Below are 19,096 nucleotides of genomic sequence, written 5' to 3' on the forward strand. Positions count from 1 at the left end.
TAATAATAATAATAATAATAATAATAATAATAATAATAATAATAATAATAATAATAATAATAATAATAATAATAATAATAATAATCAAGGAGAGAAGCAACCTAGAACTAAGGAGAAACTTCCTGACAGTGAGAACAATTAATCAATGGAACGACTTCTCTCCAGAAGTTGTGAGTGATCCAACACTGGAAATTTTTAAGAAGAGACTGGACAACCATCTGTCTGAAATGATATAGGGTTTCCTGCCTGAGTAGAGGGTTGACTAGAAGACCTCCAAGGTCCCGTCCAACTCTGTTATTCTGTCAACTAAGCATGCAGGTAAGCCTTGACTTACAGCCAGTCACCTAGCGAATGTTCAGAGTTATGATGGATTCCCCCAAAAGTACATACCTGCGTCAAGAAATAGGGCACCGAAGATTTAGTGGAAAAAGGAAACTGGGAAAAAAATACCTTTTTTACACTGGATTTCACCGGGATGAATCCGGATAGCATCTTAATCTGGACCATTGCCATATTGGAAACCAGACGTTGGCCAGTGTAACTGAGAAACCAAGAAAGGAAAGAAGGCATGTGACTCTTTTTTAAAACCAAGAAATACTCAACTTGAGGCAAAATACTGCATGCAGGTTCACAAAAGATTGGCCCTGCCCTCAGGGCCTCCATCCAGTGGTGGGATTCGGCCAGTTCGCACTGCTTCGGCAGAACCGGTAGCTAATTTTTTGTTGCCCAGGCCCAGAATAGACTTCCGGAAGCAGAATCCACACAGAGAACTGGTTGTTCACCTATTTGAATCCCACCACTGCCTCCATCCCATGTTGCCATTGAATGGAAGTTCTGGAATGTAGAACTGTGGCCTTTCAGAAGGCGAGGGAGCTGAGTAGCAGCCTTTGGATCCTCAGACATGATTCATCCCTGGAGGAGAAGTGCTTGTATCTGTCCAAGGAAGCAAGGTTCAGCATTGATCCAAGGAAGAGATTACCTGACATTCACGGCAATGTCAAATGTGACGTGAGCTTTGGCTCTTGTGCAAGTCTCAGGAACTGTCTTCACATCCAGCCTAAATGGTGCATCTTCTTGTCGCAAAGGGACATTGTATTTCAAGGCGGTCTGGAATAGAAATGTCATCATTTGATAACCCGTGGTGGTGCAGTGGTTAGAATGCAGTACGGCAGGCTAACTTTGCTCACATTGCCAGCAGTTCTATTCCTTTGATCCTGACCGGCTCAAGGTTGACTCAGCCTTCTATCCTTCCGAGGTCAGTAAAAATGAGGACCCAGATTGTTGGGGGCAAGAGGCTGACTCTATAAACCGCTTAGCGAGGGCTGTAAAGCACTGTGAAGCGGTATATAAGTCTAAGTCAATGGTGGCGAACCTATGGCACACGTGCCAGAGATGGCACTCAGAGCCTTCTGTGGGCATGCACGCCGTCGCCCCAGCCCTGTCTCCCCTCACAGCCTCCTCCTCACCAGCAGCCCCCGGAGGAGAGTCGCCCCCGAGCACAGCCCATGTGGAGCAGCGCAGACAAGGACATGGCAGCCGGGCAATGGGGACAAGACTCTGCCCTCACGCCCCATTGAATGCAGATGATGCTGCGGGGTGTGGGGGAGAGCGTGGCCAACATGGTGCTGCTGGGCCATCTGGGTGATCTGCTGCGGCAGACCGTGGTGGCGGTGGGTGGCCCTGTGGGCAGGTGGGGCGGGGGGCAGAGTGGGGGGGTGGGGGCAGTTTTGGGGCACTCAGTCTCTAAAAGTTTCACCATCCCTGGTCTAAGTGTTGTTGCTGTTGCTATTTGGGATGTTCAACACTTCTGTGACGGAAGAATTTGGAGGTTTGAAACAAGTGGGATATGTAAAAGAGCAAGAAAAATCTGAATTCAAATACACACAGATACAGAGGATTTAAAGATTTGTATACAGTTGAGACCAGAGGCTTTTCTTTGGGGATTTAATGGACAGTTGGGAAAAAAGTCATAGAACTTTGCTGTTGTGCATGATAACTGCAGCAAGATTATTATACGCGCAAAGATGGAAAGATTCAACACCCCCACAATAGAGGAATGGTTGGTGAAGAGGATGGAATTCACTGAGATGGCCAAATTGACTTATCTGATCAGAGAAAAGGCCCAGGCCCAGGCCCAGAATGGACTTCTGGAAGCGGCATCCACACAGAGAACCGGTTTTTCACATATTTGAATCCTACCATTGCCCTCTCTGAGGAGAAGGGCAGTTAAGAAGTATGAAATATAAACAAATAAATGAACAGCACCTTCAATTGCACCCAGAAGGAAACTGAGAGCTAGTGCAGCTTGCCCAACAGAGATATTAAATAGGTAAATCTAAGAGCACCCATCACTGCGCACACTGTGGCATTTTGGGCCAGTTGTAGCTTCCGGATGGTCTTCAAGGGCAGCCCCATGTAGAGTGTCTTGCAGTAATCCAAATAGAAGAAGGAAATATCTTGGGAGGAGTGCTTCATTCATGTGTACAATTTAGTTGCTAGCAACTCTCAAAAGACCCCGGGTGGGAGCATTTTGCTTGGCTAGTGTAAACCACTCCATCCTTGTCAGAAAATGGCTTCTCTAAAACACCAGTCTTTGCCCACTTCTCTTCCCCAGTGCTTTGCTCCCTCCCTCCCCTTCCCTCCCTTCTCAGGTCTCCTATATTTTTTTTAATATGCTGTGCACCGCCCTGAGTCCTGCGGGAGAAGGGCGGTATAGAAATTAAAATAAAATAATAATAATAATAAATGACATATGGATTTCATTCCCTCAAGACACGGTGATGGTCATTAACTTGAATGGCTTCTAAAGCAGGATTGGATGCATTCACAGAAGACAAGGTTCCATGTTATTTCTGAATTCAGGACAGCAGGACCCCAAGTGCCAAGTTGTGGGGGAAGTTCTGTCTCCTGCTTATCATGGCTGCCCACCATGAGAAGCAAAATGTTCTTCTTCTCTACTTGCGTTCCCATAATTCCCTTGGGAACCCAAAACAGATCATCACTGGCCTCTTCTCTCACCAGGGCACTCACCTGCATAAAGATGCAACCGGTCACCTCAGCCATGTAGTCCCCTGGCACTTGGGGCAGCTCCTGGCACTGGAGCAGCAGAGAGTTGTTGCTGTTGACATGGAATTCTGTCAGGACAGCATCTCCTGAACTCAAGGTCACTCTGGTGTCGATGCCATCCTTGGAATAAGTAATTGTCCTGTACTGGCTGAGGGCCTGGAGAGCCACCACCGTATCCTGCAAGAGAAAGCAAAGCTACGACATCTTCTTTTGAATGACACACCTCAACTGGGAATCCCGGGAGCTGAGACTCAGCACAGCTGGAGGCCATATCAAGGCACATCATATCAGGTTGGTTTCCATTTGCTCTGTTGAAAGAAAAATCAGGTCCAGTTCCAAGTCGGGAGTAAGACGATGGAAATAAAATGGAGGCTAAGATGCTGGAAATGAAATGGAGGCTGCTTAGGAAAGAAGATTCCTGTTTATTGATGAGCAGAACCAACAATAGCATGCAGTTCTGGGACAGCTGACAAAATGGCTGAGTGAGTGGATGGATCTTTATGGTGCTCTGAGACTTTGAAGTGGAAATGTTTCTGGGTTGTGCAATGAGGTGGGTTTTTGCTAGTCTGAAGAGGTGTTGGGTTAATCCTATTGTGTCCTAAAAGTCATGTCCTGTCCTTAGATTTTGGGTGAGGGAATGTAAATTCTTAATCCCTTCAGCTGTGGGGGCTAAAGGCATTTTGTTTATGAATGGACTGGCCCAGTCTTTCTTCACAGATTAGAAAATCTGCATTCCTAAAGGCCAGCCTCTTCAGGTTTCTTAGTTGGAAGCTGTTTTTCTTATGGCAGGGAGACTGGGGCTGCTTTCTGCCTTTAAGATTTTTCTCTATTTCTCCTTTGGGGAAATATAATTGTCTTGTGTCTGATTAACGAAACACTTAAAAGGACTTTCAGGCATATTTTTTCCTAAAAGCATTTATTAAGGTTACAGAGACGTCAGTACGGCATGGTGGAATGCTTAGATCTGATCCTTTTCCGTTACACATACATACTAAGCATTTTTTCCCTCCCTTATTTTGGGGTCATGGTTCACATCTTCCAATTAACTTGGAAGACGTGATTTACTTCTGGTTTCTTTTTCCTGGCTTTCACTGTTGCCTGATTTAACTATAAAAATACCAGACAGTTCTGCATATTGTCAAAGCAAGAATATACAGTATTTGCAGCGTTGACAATAATAGTCTGCCTCTTTTTAATATTAAGAATAAAGAATATTTTAATCTAGGGAGCGGGGCCCTTCCCACAGCTCCTTCCAACATCCTCTGAGAATTTGTGAGGAGCAAACATACCTGTGTAGAGGAGTATCCTCCATTGGAATTCTGTTGTTTGAGCAACCATTTGACAATGGCAGCTGCTATAGTTAATTCTTCCTGGGACGGGGTTGGTTTTTTGGTCAGGCAAGCAAGGAGCGCATAGGAAGTCATCTCTACCTCAGCAGAGGGAGCACGCGAGTAGAATGGAAAATCGGACCTCTGCTTTGGCTTCCCAGGCCTCTCCCAGTGGATGGAGCCGTCCTCTTCAAAGAGAGATGGAAAAGTTAACTTTGGGTTACTCAGTCCAAGCACTGTCAATCAAATTTCAACTGGTATCTCTTCAGAAACATCTGGCCTCACTTGGTGTCAAACCCTATGCAACTGGGCAATAGGACAAGCACATGACAGGTGGTCCTTGACGTACAACCGGTTACTTAACAATTGATCAAAGTTATGACGCATCTCCCCAGAGCCACTTACAATTCGTCTTTGGAATTACAATAGCCACTCACACCTCTGTGGTCACATAATCACATTTCGGGCGCTTGGCAACCGACTCACCTTTATGACTGTTTGCAGCATTCTGTAGTCACATAGAATTATGTTTGCAGCATCCTGTAGTCATGACAGTTTTTTGGCGGTAACTAGCATTTACTTCCAGTTTCTAGCAAAAAACATCCTTTGGAGAAATGATTCATTTAACAACTGCCATATTTACTAAACAACTGTCATAACAAAATGATTGTAACTTTGAATCCAATCTTCTGATACCTCAGCTTATGACTGCAGTGACTTATAATCATGATTCTGGGCTCAACTACAGTGAATGGGATGGGATGGGATGGGATTGGAATGGAATGGAATAGAATAGAATAGAATAGAATAGAATAGAATAGAATAGAATAGAATAGAATAGAATAGAATAGAATTCAGAATGAATAGAATTCAGAATGAATAGAATAGAATAGAATAGAATAGAATAGAATAGAATAGAATAGAATAGAATAGAATAGAATAGAATTCAGAATGAATAGAATAGAATAGAATAGAATAGAATAGAATAGAATAGAATAGAATAGAATAGAATAGAATAGAATGGAATGGAATGGAATGGAATGGAATGGAACGGAACGGAATGGAACGGAATAGAATATAGAGTTGAATATAAACCCTATACCATTTCAGATAAATGGTTGTCCAGTCTCCTCTTAAAAACTTCCAGTGTTGGAGCATTTACAACTTCTGGAGGCGCTGTTCCACTGATTAATTGTTCCAACTGTCAGGAAGTTTCTCCTTAGTTCTAGGCTGCTTCTCTCTTTGATTAGTTTCCACGCTTTGCTTCTTGTCCTGCCTTCAGGTGCTTTGGAGAATAGCTTGACTCCCTCTTCTTTGTGGCAGCCCCTGAGATATTGGAACGCGGCTATCATGTCCCCCCTCGTCCTTCTCTTCATTAAACTAGGCATACCCAATTGCAGCAACCGTTCTTTGTATGTTTTAGCCTCCAGTCCCCTGATCATCTTTGTAAGTCAAGGACTACCTCTAGACAGATTTCATTGAATCCTCAATAAATCATCCCATGACCATCATGATAAAGTGGTAATAAGATGTTGAGTGTTAATATGATACTAACGCAAAAGATAGATTCATGATGGCCAGAAGAAACATCATCTCTGGCTCATCTGCCCACTTATTTCCTTCCAGTGGTCATTAATGAATTATTCATGGAATCAGTGTGTGCTTCCATCCTTATATAGTGAGATGGGCAGCAAATACAGTTAATAAATAAATAAAGTATACTCCTGTATGAAAGACACTTGGAGCTATAGCAGTGGTGGGATTCGAATAGGTGAACAACCGGTTCTCTGTGTGGATGGCGCTTCCCGGAAGTCCATTCTGGGCCTGGGCAACAAAAAATTAGCTACCGGTTCTGCTGAACTGGTGTGAACCGGCTGAATCCTACCACTGGGCTATAGGCACCTCTTCTTGACTTGAGGGGGGGGGTGGTTTCCAATGAACATTACTCTTTGCACGCCAATAAAGTTTGTTGCATATCTCCAACTTCTTTGGTGGGTATATAATTTTCATAACAAAGAGCTCATGTCTCACCGTCCTTCACAGCTACTTTTAGAAGGAAGTCCAACATTTCTTGCTTCTTCTCCTCTTTCCCCGCCAAAGCAAAGGCGTACGCCAACAGAGCCCGGAGATAAACGTGGATCTCTTTAGCTTCAGATGCCTCCTCCAAGCAAACTAAAGCATTTTCCACCACAAAGAACTGCAGAGGACAAGGCGTTTAATGGAAATCAATATAGCAGGATACAAAGCATATTCATCCCCACCCTGTATTACCAGGGTCGTGGCCATTTGCAATAAAGCAGAAGCGAAAGTTAGTCACCGTGGAAGGGAGATGCTTGAGGAAAGCTGCTGGAGTGACCAGAGAAGGGATAAAATCAAAAATGAGATCAAAAGAGAATGAAATGCAATAGATCCAATGTTAAACATATGCAAAAATAGCAAGTTAAGTGGTTTGCTCACCTAGGGAGAATGTCTTTGAGATTCTATACCAGGGGTAGGTAACCTTGGCTCTTTTATGACTCGTGGACTTCAACTCCCAGAATTCCTGAGCCAGCCATGCTGGCTCAGGAATTCTGGAAGTTGAAGTCTACGAGTCATAAAAGAGCCAAGGTTGCCTATCCCTGTTCTATACCATACAAAGCATATACAATAAAGAGGCCAAAGAATACGAGACAGACCCAGAAGAAGATGGAGAGACAGCATCAAAGATGCAGAACAGCAGCACAAAAATAACAATGATTGAGGCCACCAAAAGTGCAAGAACCAGAACTTTGTATCTTCCTCCACACTTGAAGGGAGGGAAAGAGAAGGGGGAGGGGGAGGGGGAGGACTCTTGTAATCTAAATTCAACAGGAGGAAGGTTCCTGAAGGAGGAGATTTTGAAGAAACTCAGGATCTCAGCAAAGCCCTGGGATGAAGGTATTACTATTACTATGAATTTCTGTATATCTGTATATATAGGTGAGGTCTAAGATGAGAGTGCCGGTGGGTCAATGCATGAGGAGGAGGAGGAGGAGGAGGAGGAGGAGGAGGGCAAATCAGGAATGATAATATAAGGATTCAGGAGATTGTTTTGTGAACAACCCTCTACAGACTCTGCCATTATCTGCAAAAAGAAGCTCCTTCTTTCCAGTTCACACAACAGCCCTTAGAAAGAAAGTTAAAGAAGTCTTCACCCTAATGTATTGAAAGACAACATGGTACTCAAGTGAAAGCTGCTGATGTTGTCACAACCCTTTCCTTCTCCTTTCAATAAATCTTGCTAAAGAAGACTGTGAACATCTTGCTTGGAAGAATTACATTGGTGGAGTCAGCTGCCAAGAGTCAGAGAGCTGGCCATTAGGAGTCAAATCTAAAGAAGCAGGTGAGGGCAGAATAGATAGGATTATTATTGGCATATGGCATTGTTACAGTAGCCAGGAGACCACAATGCTATTGTAGAGTAGCAGTTTGGCTTGCTGAAGTACCAGCCCTGTTATAGGACACACTTGCACGCTTCCCATGGTGGGCCACAGGAGGGTGAGCTGGCTTCGCATCCCAGAGCTGACTCACAAATGGGCACCACAACTGGGAAGTGTTCTGTCCTAGCCTACGTGAGTCCTTGTTAAACTCACAAGGAAAAGCCCCTCTTCCAACAAACAGGCTGGAACCGCAGGAAAAAAACAATCCTCTTTTATTATTCACAGACCTGAGTCAATGTCCAAGGCAAACAAACACAGTTCACAGAAACTCGATCCTCAACACGAACGGTTGCCTTCGGCAACCAGCACCTCCCACACCTTCCCTTTTATTATGCAGCCAAGGCATGGCTTCCTAATGCGTTCTCCTTTGCCTTTGGAGCCACCCCATTGCATTCCTCTGTCCTACTCTCTTTTCTTGTCGGCGTTTTCATGCATCCTGGATATCTCCCAGCTGTGATTCATCACTGTCCAACTCAGACTCCCAGCACAGCTGTGTCTCAGCCTGAGCGCGAGTAGAGGGGCCCGGCTCTTTGTCAGACTTTAAGTCTTGGAGCTCCTCAGAGCCTTCTTCTGACTCTGATGTCACTCCAGGCCCCTCCTCCTCTGATTCCTCAGCTGCCAGGTCCACTGGTTCGCGAGAAATCACAACAGGAATGTTCAGAGCCATCAGGAATCTGATTGCCTGCACAGAGCACCAGTTCATCTCCTCGCCAAAGTGGTATCTATCTATCTACTTGCATAGAACATGCTTTTCAATTGCTAGGTGGACGAAAGCTAAGGCAAGTGACAGGAGCTCATCCTGCCACACAATGCTTGGGCTCAAACCCCCGGAGCTGAGACACTTTCATCATTAAGCCATCGAACCACCCCACCTCTTATTTGATTGGAGACAGAAAAGGACAGAATTGATTGGAGAAGAGGAGAGATAAGGAAGAGGCAATTGGGCTTATTCAGATTATATAATTACATTTTGGATTCACCGGACTATGGCATGGCTTTGAAGCTAGTCAGATGTGGTCTCTATCATTAGCCTAAGTGATTGTGAATTCCATGACCAAGTGGGAACTTGAACATGGCTTTCCCCACTGCTAGTCTACTGCAATCATGGTTGCACTTAGCACACTTACGGAGGGAGATAGCGGCACTTCCAGCAAAGCAATGGTGATGTAAGCTGAAAGAGTGATCTGGTCATCAACTCCCCCCTGGAAGAGAGAAACAGATATTAGCTGCACCTATTAGACAAATGATTTCCACCATCTTCTATCACCCTGTGGAAATAATCCAGAGAAAGAAATATTATTGGGAATATTAAAAGGCAGAATATTATATTTCCCCAAAGGATTTTAAAGGCAGAAACCAAACCCCCCAACCCCCCAAGTCTCTCTGCCCCGAACACAAACCAGGTCTGCAGAAATGCAGATGTGATAATCTTGTCAGAAAGATTGGAGCCAGGAAACTGGGATTAGAAAGACAAAGATCTCTAGAATCAACAATCCCTCGCACCAAAAATCCAACAGTCCAGCCACAGCACCAGGGAAGCAGGATATGACCTTTGGGACATAATAGGATTAAACCACCACTATCAGAATATCAGAAAGGCACACTCAGACTCAGGTCAAAGTTCATGCCACAGGAACAACTCCAAACAAAAGCCCAAGAAGGTATAAAAACCCACTCCCTACTACATGTGGTCACTTTTTTCCAGAGTCATCTTTCTGTCTGGCTCTCCTCTTCAATAAACTACAACCTTCTTTCTAAAGCAGTCACCATGTTTGTTTATTTCCAGCTTGAACTAAATCCTGATGAAGATTTTTCCTTCAACAACCCCTTCACTCTTTCCAAATCTATATTACATCTCCCTCACACGAAATCATGGAGTTTTGGGAACTGGGCAATACAGAAATGTTTCTCATCAACCAGTAAATAGATTTTCTGGCATCTATAGCTAGCTTTGATTGGGAGCTTCCAAGTATATCAGCTATTACAGATGGTCCTTGCTTGCCGACTGCCTCGTTTGACAACAATTTAATAAAAATAATAATAAAGTTGAAAGGGACCTTGGAGGTCATCGAGTCCAACCCCTTGCTCAGGCAGGAAACCCTACACCATTTCAGACAAATGGTTGTCCAGTCTCTTCTTAAAAACTTCCAGTGTTGGAGCATTCACCGCTTCTGGAGGCAGGTTGTTCCATTGGTTAATTGTTCTAACGGTCAGGAAGTTTCTCCTTAGTTCTAGGTTGTTTCTCTCCTTGATTAGTTTCCACCCGTTGCTTCTTGTCCTGCCTTCAGGCACCTTGGAGAATAGCTTGACTCCCTCTTCTTTGGGGCAGCCCCTGAGATATTGGAACACTGCTATCATGTCCCACCTTGTCCTTCTCTTCATTAAACTAGGCATACCCAATTCCAACAAACGTTCCTTATTTGAAGTTACAATGGTCTAAAAAAAAAAAGCTTTGTGACCAGTCATCTCATTTACAACCATCACAATGTCCCATGGTCAGGTGATCACTCTTCTGACAATTTCCAAGCAGAATTAGTGGAAGAATGCAGAATTAAAATTGCAAGTCACTGTGACATGAAGTTTTGCTTAATGACTGTACTGACTTGATTAGGAACCAAATGGGAAGTGACATTGTCAATCTGCCCCTGTCAAATGATTTTTCCTCTTAGCAACTGCGGTATTGGAGTCAACAATTCCAATTGTGGTTGCTAAGCAAGGACTAGCTTTAATAATTCTCATTTCATCCCTTTTTCAGTTCTGTATTGATTTTAGGTGGAATTAGGGCATGGAGTGCCTTCGTGGGGCTGAAAAAGACAAGATGGCAATTGTGAATAGATCTTTGAAGCCTTGTTTATTTTTTACCTGCATTGCAAATAAAAAAGAGTGGAGGTTCAACTGTGCAATTTTAGCTGCCATGTTGATTTTTTGTTTTGCCTCTCCTGTAGATCAGGGCTTTTCAACCAGTGGTACGGGTACCCACCTGTGGTACATTGGCACCTGGCAGGTGGTACACGACCATCCTAGAAAAGTGGTAGCGGGGGAGGGGAATGAGCTGAACCGGTGGCAGCACCGCACAAGCCTGAGCGAGAGATGGCTGGAGCTGCAGGGCTGTCAGGGCTCAGCAGAAGCGCCAGGAGCAGCGCCAGGCTCCAGCTGGAGCTCGGCACTGATCCTGGCACTTCTGCTGAGCCCAGAAGCACCAATCAGCTGGAATGTTGCAGCATCTACAGGGTCTTGTGATTTACATTCAGATGCTTGGCAATTGATTCATATTTATGATGGTCACAGTGTCCCAGGGTCATGTGAAGTGACCCAAACCTGCTACAACCACCCAGCAGACGGGGGGAATAAAAACCAAAAAAAACCCCACCCCATCCCCACTGCCAATCCTCAACAGAAATGCTCACAACAATGAAAACCTCGGACAGGAGGAAGAGCGCCGCTGGGTGGGCAGGCATGTGTCTTGCTTGGCTGTGGCTTGGGGGGGCACTTTTACGGTGCCATTGTAACTTCAAACAGTCACTAAGCAAACTGTTGTAAGTCGAGGACTACCTGTACTTTATCACTTTTTTGGGGGGGTCATCAAGTTTTTGACACCTTGCTAGGTGACTGGTGGTACTCGGATGTTGCCATATCCTAAAAGTGGTACAATGGGTGAAAAGGTTGAAAAGCCCTGCTGTAGATAACTTTGAAATGGGGGCACAGCTTTCATTAGATCACTGTTACCATATTTTAACATCACCCTAATTCTTTGCACCGCATCTCATTACATTATGCAGTTCACTGCTATTAAATAGGTCGTAACCCCACCAATTGACATGGCCCTGAACAAAAAGGAGTATTGTAGAGAAATTCATGGAGGATCAATCAATCCATAACTTCTCATCCTGTTAGATATTTTTTTTCCTGAATCAAAACCAAGATATGCTGGGAAGAGATTGCAAAAGATTGGACTTGGATATTCCTGCCCTTTGTTTTTTAAAAAAGTTATTTTAAAAAGACTACTGAAGATATTTTTTCAGTTTTTCATGTAAAATGCGAAATCCTGACTGCAGAATATTCATGAGTCTTTCTGTTTTGTCAATACTGTTCCAGTTCATAAATAGAAAGAAAGCACATATTTTCTTCCCAATTAGAAATCCAGAGTAATTCCCAGTCATTCTCTCCATGGCCAAACCAACTCAATCCGCGTGTATCTTCAATCCACATTCTTTCTTGAGCTCATTCATTTAATGATGGTTCAAAGTTACAACTGCCTTGGAGAAACTGGCTTTCAGGTCATCCTTGAAATTACGACTCTCACATCACCCCCATAATCCCGTGTACACAATTTGTGCACTTGGCAACTGGCTTGCATTTACAACGGTTGCAAAGTCTTGCAGTTGTGTGATCATGATATGCTACCTTCTTGCCAGTTTCGGACAAGAAAATGTTAATTGAGGAAGCCAGATTTGCTTAACCACCATGGTGATTTGTTTAACAAGTGCAGTAAAAATCAGGTTGGTCATATGATCACTTGCTTAGTGACCATATCATTTAAGTTCCAAAATTCCAGCCCCAAATTGTAGTTGTAACTCGAGGACAGTGGTGGGATTCAGCCGGTTCGCACCAGTTTGACAGAACCGGTATCTAAATGTTGTTGAGTTTGGAGAACCGGCTGAACCCATGCTGCTTCTGGAAGTCCATTCTAGGTCTCGGAGACCTGGAGGAAGTCTCCTAGGCCTAGAACGGCCCACAGGAAGTGCGTGGATGTCACTTCCGGAAGTCCATTCTAGGCCTTGGAGGCCTGGAGGAGGTCTCCCAGGCCTAGAACGGCCCACAGGAAGTGCATGGATGTCACTTCCGGAAGTCCATTCTAGGCCTCGGAGGCCCAGGCCTGCATCCACGCAGAGAACCAGTTGTTCGGGTATTTGAATCCCACCACTACTCGAGGACTACCTGTGTTCCCAATATACCCAACTCTCACTTCCAAAGACATGTCACCCTTTTCTCCCACCCGCCTCTTGTACCTTGAGGGCATTGTTAAAAAGAGACCCTGTGCTCCGAAAGCATCCATTCGTCTCCTGCCTCAGTGTCAGTGAGTTCTGAGCATCGATGATGTGCTTTTCTTCCACAGAGATGAAGGACCTCGCTGGAGCAAAAGACTTCAGCACGAAAGCCGTCAGCCTGTAAGACAGCCCAGAGCACAGGACAGCCTCATTTTAATTTTTCTAGTTCCTAATGTTATGATCCAGGTGGTCAAGGCAAGGCAGGCCTCTGCCTTCCATTGAGGACCTGTATACCACTCGAGTAAAAAAAAAAGGGCTGTGAAAATATCTACAGATCTTTCACTTCCTGGACAAACTATTTCAACTTCTACCCTCAAAACGATGCTATAGGGCATTGCACAGCAAAACTATCAGACACAAGGACAGTTTCCCCCCCCCCCCCTTGCCATCACTCTGCTAAACAACTAATTCCCACAACACTGTCAAACTACCTAGTAGGGCTGCATTATTATTATCCTTCTCATCCTTCCTATTACCTATTCCTTATCTTCTCATGACTATAACTTTGTTCTTGTATCTTACGATTTATATTGTTTTATTTAGTATCCTAGTATGATTTACACTGATTGCTTATTTGGTATCCTATGACTATCACTGTATTATATCTTACGGTTTATGATGAATGTATTTTTACAATGACTACGATCATGATTTATCACATATTGCTTTTATGTGCACTGAGAGCTTATGCACTGGAGACAAATTCCTTGTGTGTCCAATCACATTAGGCCAATAAAGAATTCTATTCTATAAAGAAATAGAGAGAGTTCTTTATTATTCTTAATAAATGTTCCAGCCATACGCCCTCCAACAAATGGTAAGGCTCCACCCTCACACTACTCTGAAGGCAGCCACTCTCAGGCCCCCAAACAGCAGCCCTGGTAGTTCAAATAAAGCCCACAGAGTTGGAGCACGTGCATAGGGTAAGATCCAGGGTTCCAAGTCCCATCCACTAGGCAGGGTCCAGGCACAAGACCAGGACAGTCCTCAGGACAAGAAACAGGTTCCAGAAAAGAAGCAGTTCCAAAGCCCCAGTGAAGCAAAGGCCAAACGTAGGCCACCAGAGAAGGGCGAGATCCAGAACAAAAGGAAAAGAGCCATCTTTCAAGTGAGGCAAGGCAAACAGCAAACAGGCACGAGTCGAAGCCAGGGGAGTGTAAACGAAAGCAAACAATTGTTCCTGGAAAAGACCAACTCCCCATGGCTTCTCCTTAAGTTACTCCCCTCCAGGTGTTCCAAATAGCCTTGCAGCCCTTCTCTGTGCTTGCCTACGTTCCGCTCTCCATGCCCTTAGATTGAATGGAGGAGGCAGCTGTTCCTCATCAGAGGGGATCGGCTGCCTATCAGCATCACTGCCAGTCAGCAGTCGATCCTCCCCTGTGTCTGTACAGGCAGGCAGCTCTCCATCTCCACTTCCCCCAATGCCTGAGGTCCCGGGAGAGTAACCCCAGTTGTCCCTTCCCTATGGGACAGTCCCAGTTCCAACTCCTCCTCCTCCTCCAAATCAGGCTCTGAGGGGGCCATGACACCCAAGCTCTTACAATCTTCGGCCATCTTGGGATGGAAGAATCCATTGAAGGAGGTTATCAAGCAACTTAGGAGGGCAGCTATAACTGTGCAGTCCAAGCCCCCTTTTTCACCAGCAGTGTGGTTGGCTGCACAATTATAGGCAATTGTCTTCACTTTTTTAAACCGTTCCTGAGTTATGGCCCCACTTAGTATGGTTACCATGTTTCTCTTCAATCCTGCACGTGTGCAGCTCTCTTGATAGGGAGGAATGGTCTATTTCCCTGCATCCTTCCCTTTTAAAAAGGCAAAACTTCCCTCGAGGAATTAGGGATGTGTCTCTTGGGGACCACATGAATTATCCTTGTGTAATGTTCTTGGCAGCAATATGGCACTCTCTTCCAACTGCCTTCTTCTGGGATGCCATTTCGATTTGCAAGTTTAGCCTAAAGCCATGGGATTTCCTAGTGGCCTGCCATCCAAACACTAAATGGAATAAACCTTGCTTTTTTGGGCCAGATGAACATCCAAGGCTGGCTAGGTGGTGGTCCCTGCTGCCGTTCTCTCTAATACAGTGTTTCTCAACTTTGGCAACTTTAGAATAGGTGGACTTTAATTTCCAGAATTCCCTAGCCAACATGCTGCCTGGGGAATTCTAGAAGTTGAAGACCACCCATCTTAAAGTTATCAACGTTGAGAAACACTGTTTCAACACTGCTAACATTGGATGTTCTTGCTCTGACAAAATATGCAGAGCTGTGTGGTATTTTTAGAGTTAACTCAGATTATGCTGGGAGGGGAGGAGAAAGAATGTATGTGGGTAATTATATTAGCTAAAAATCCCACGCAAACAGAAAAGAACCTTTGGCCTTCAAACTGATAGGAGAATGTGATTTATGACAGCAAATTAAGGGAGGGAACATGCTGGCAAAATATGTGCTCAGGGGAGGAGAATTTAGATCTTAGCATCCGTCATTCATGCCGTGCCGACATTTTGTTACATGAATAAAAGACTTTTTAGGATAAACAATGCCTGGAAGTTCTTTGAAGTGTTTCATTAGTCGGAACCATGACACACTGCTCTAAATGGTACACCCCAGTCTCCCTATTCACCACCATTCAGCTGCTCAGATTCCATTTTGTTGCCTCTGGTCCTCTTTGGCCACCACTGAGCTGGTTCAGGAAAGTGGAGCAATGGTTGGAAACTCATCCATTGAAGTTGCCAAGTAATAACACAATGAGTAACATTCAGAGAACTGACAACAATGAACAGGGCACCTCTGAACTGTAACTCTGTGTGTGTTTGGCTAGGTGGAACTGTGATTTTACACCAGAAATTCAAAAAAAACACCAAAACCCCAAAAGCATAAATTTGAAATACAATGATGAATATCTAAAAAATTAGACTGGGGATATTCCTGCTCCTAGCGCAGTGGTGGCGAACCTATGGCACGCGTGCCAGAGGCAGCACTCAGAGCCCTCTCTGTGGGCACGCATGCCTTCGCCCCAGCCCTGCCTCCCCCCACGGCCCCCTCCTCACCAGCATCCCCCCCGGAGGAGAGTCGCCCCTGGGCACGGCCCGCACGGAGCAGCGCAGCCAAGGACATGGCAGCCAGGTAGCGGGGGACAAGACTCCACCCTTGTGCTCTATCATGCGCAGATGATGATGCAGGGCGCGGGTGGAGGGTGTGGCCACCATGGCGCTGCTGGGCCACCTGGGCGATCTGTTGCAGCGGGCCATGGAGGCGGGTGGCCCTGCGGGCAGGCGGGGCACAGGGTGGTGGGCAGTGCGGGGGCAGGGTGGTTTTTGGGCACTGGGTCTCTAAAAGGTTCACCATCACTGTCCTAGCCCTTTGGTGATGTCAGTTTTTCAAGGTAGATCAGACTTGGGAAGCCAAATTATGAATGCCAAAATCACTTGTATTGTAAAGTTACAGTAACAGAATCTTGCTAGTCGGGATGTTCCTATCCCCTCTCCGCCTTTATCTACAAGAGAAGTAAAGAGGGACAAGTCGGAAATGTTTTTCTAAAATTACATTTCTGCTTTGGACTCTGATTTCCTTATCTGACTATTGCGTTGACTGCAGCTCTTCCTCCTGTCCCTCAAGGTTATTCTCATAGCCCCTTACAGCAGGGGTCCCCAACCCCAGGTCTGTGGATCGATACCGGTCCGCGGCATGCCAGCAACTGGTCCGCACAAACAAGCAAAGCCCCATCTGCAGGATGCAGGCAGCACACAAAATCATGCACTGTCTGGTCCATAGAAAAACCTTTCTCCATGGAACCAGTCCCTGGTGCCCAAAAGGTTGGGGACCTCTGCCTTACAGGTAGTCCTTGAATTACAACTATTTGATTACTGACCATTCCAAATTACAACGGCACTGGAAAAAGTGACTTATGACCATTGCAGCATCCCCATGGTCACCTGATCAAAATTCAACACTTGACAACTCACTCAAATTTATGACGGTTGCAGTGTCCCAGGGGGTCACATGATCCCCTTTTGCGACCATTTGACAAGCAAAGTCATTGGTTATTAACTGAACAACTGTTATTAACTTAACAACATGTTATTAACTTAACAACTGTTAAGGTTGTAAAAGGGGGCAAAATTCACTTAACAACTGTCCTGCTTATTGTAGTAACAGAAATTTTGGGGTCAACTGTGGCCGTAACTTGAGGACTACCTGTACATTTACATAGAGATTTCTACTGTGTAACATTCTCCACCAGTACGCAGTAGGGTACCAGAAGGCTCCGTCTTAGGCCCAGTACTCTTCAATATCTTCATCAATGACTTAGACGAGGGAATTGAAGGGGAACTCATCAAATTTGCAAATGACACCAAACTGGCAGCAGTAGCCAACACCCCAGAAGACAACCTCAGGAACCAAAAAGATCTTGACAAACTTGAACAATGGGCCCTATCCGACAAAATGAGTTTCAATGTGGAGAAAAGCATAGTCTTATATTTAGGTGGGAAAAAACAAAGGTACAAGTACAGATTGGGCGAGACCTGGCTTAAAGCAATAACTGTAAGAGGGACCTTGGAGTCCTAGTGGACAATCACTTAACCATGAGCCAGCAGTGTGCAGCAACAGCCATAAAAGCTAATACAATCCTGGTTTGTATAAACAGAGGCATAGAATCAAGATCATGCAAAGTATTAGTACCAGTTTATAAAACCCTAGTAAGACCACACCTGGAATACTGCAGCCAATTTTGGTCACCATACCACAAAAAAGATGTTGAGAGTTTAGAAAAAATTCAGAGAAGAGCAACTAAGAAGATCAAAGGCCTGGAGACTAAAACATACGAAGAACGGCTATGGGACTTGGGTTTGGCTAGTAGTCTAAAGAAAAGAAGAAACAGGGGAGACATGATAGCAGTATTCCAGTATTTGAGGGGCTGCCACAAAGAAGAGGAGGTCACATTATTCTCCAAAGCACCAGAGGGCAGGACAAGAAACAATGTTTGGAAGCTGATCAAAGAGAGAAGCAACTTGGAATTCAGGAGAAACTTCCTAATAGTGAGGACAATTAACCAATGGAACAGCTTGCCTTCAGAAATTGTGGGCACTCCATCAGTGGAGATTTTTAAGAAGAGGCTAGACCAGTGGTGGCGAACCTATGGCACGGGTGCCAGAGGCAGCACTCAGAGCCCTCTCTGTGGGCACGCGTGCTGTCGCCCCACTCCTAGGCCTTCAGCTGGGTTTTATAAAACCTTTTTGCTTTAGGTCTCCGCCGCCGTGTACCAAAAAAAAGGTTCAATCAATCAGTCAATTTCAACTTCTCACGGGAAAAAAAAGATCTTGCAAAATTGGAATTGATTGATTGAACTTTTTAGTCCCACCCAGTCTGCTGTTACCACCACAGCCACGCCCACCCAATGGGCTGCGCTCACCCAATGGGCCACACCCACCCAATAGGCCACACCCACCAGGCACCCAACGATGCATAAGTGGGTTTTGGGTTGCAGTTTGGGCACTCAGTCTCTAAAAGGTTCACCATCACTGGGCTAGACCACGGGTCGGCAACCCGCGGCTCCGGAGCCGCATGCGGCTCTTTGAGCCCTCTCCTGCGGCTCCGGAGCCTCCTCCTCCCCCTCCCCCCCTTCTTCCTCCTGCCCCCCCAGGCCTCACTCCCGGCTGGGCCGGCGGGGGCATTGCTCCCTGGGCCGTCCCCAGGCCACCGAGCCGGCTATGCGTCTCCCCAGGCCGGGCGGCAGTCCCGGCTGGGGCGGCAGCAGGAGGGCATTGCTTCCTGGGCCGTCCGTGAGCAGCTGAGCCGGCCATGCATCTCCGCGGGCCGGGTTGAGCAGCAGTCCCGGCTGGGGCGGCAGCAGCATCGCTCCCTGGGCTGTCCCCGGGCCCCAGGCCAACTATGCATCTCCCCAGGCCGGGCCGGGCGGTAGTCCCGGCTGGAGTGGTGGCAGGAGGGCATTGCTTCCTGGGCCGTTCCCGGGCAGCTGAGCCGGCCACGCATCTCCGCGGGCCGGGCTGAGCAGCAGTCCTGGCTGGGGCCGTGGCAGCAGTGACGGGGGCATCGCTTCCTGGGCCGTCCCCAGGTCGCCAAGCCGGCCACGCGTCTCCCCGGGCTGGGCTGGGGACATTGCTTCCAGGGCCGTTCCCGGGCCGTTCCCCGGGCAGCAGACAGCCATGCATCTCCGTGGGCCGGGCCGTGCAGCAGTC

General features: G+C 46.0%; 1 protein-coding gene across 1 annotated transcript in view; it reads right to left on the reverse strand.

Moving 5' to 3' along the window:
• Positions 1–19,096, reverse strand: part of LOC107289647 (alpha-2-macroglobulin-like) — a 35,454-nt gene that overhangs the window by 6,676 nt on the left and 9,682 nt on the right. The window contains exons 6-12 of the mRNA XM_015818440.1: positions 12,862–13,018; positions 8,980–9,054; positions 6,426–6,591; positions 4,356–4,582; positions 3,031–3,243; positions 980–1,107; positions 451–541 (exon numbers count right to left, since the gene is read on the reverse strand). Coding sequence (XP_015673926.1) covers positions 451–541; positions 980–1,107; positions 3,031–3,243; positions 4,356–4,582; positions 6,426–6,591; positions 8,980–9,054; positions 12,862–13,018 — 1,057 coding nt within the window. The remainder of the gene's footprint in view (positions 1–450; positions 542–979; positions 1,108–3,030; positions 3,244–4,355; positions 4,583–6,425; positions 6,592–8,979; positions 9,055–12,861; positions 13,019–19,096) is intronic.

This window comes from Protobothrops mucrosquamatus, unplaced genomic scaffold (assembly GCF_001527695.2).
Source record: "Protobothrops mucrosquamatus isolate PMUCROS unplaced genomic scaffold, P.Mucros_1.0 scaffold739, whole genome shotgun sequence".
Classification (NCBI taxonomy): domain Eukaryota; kingdom Metazoa; phylum Chordata; class Lepidosauria; order Squamata; family Viperidae; genus Protobothrops; species Protobothrops mucrosquamatus.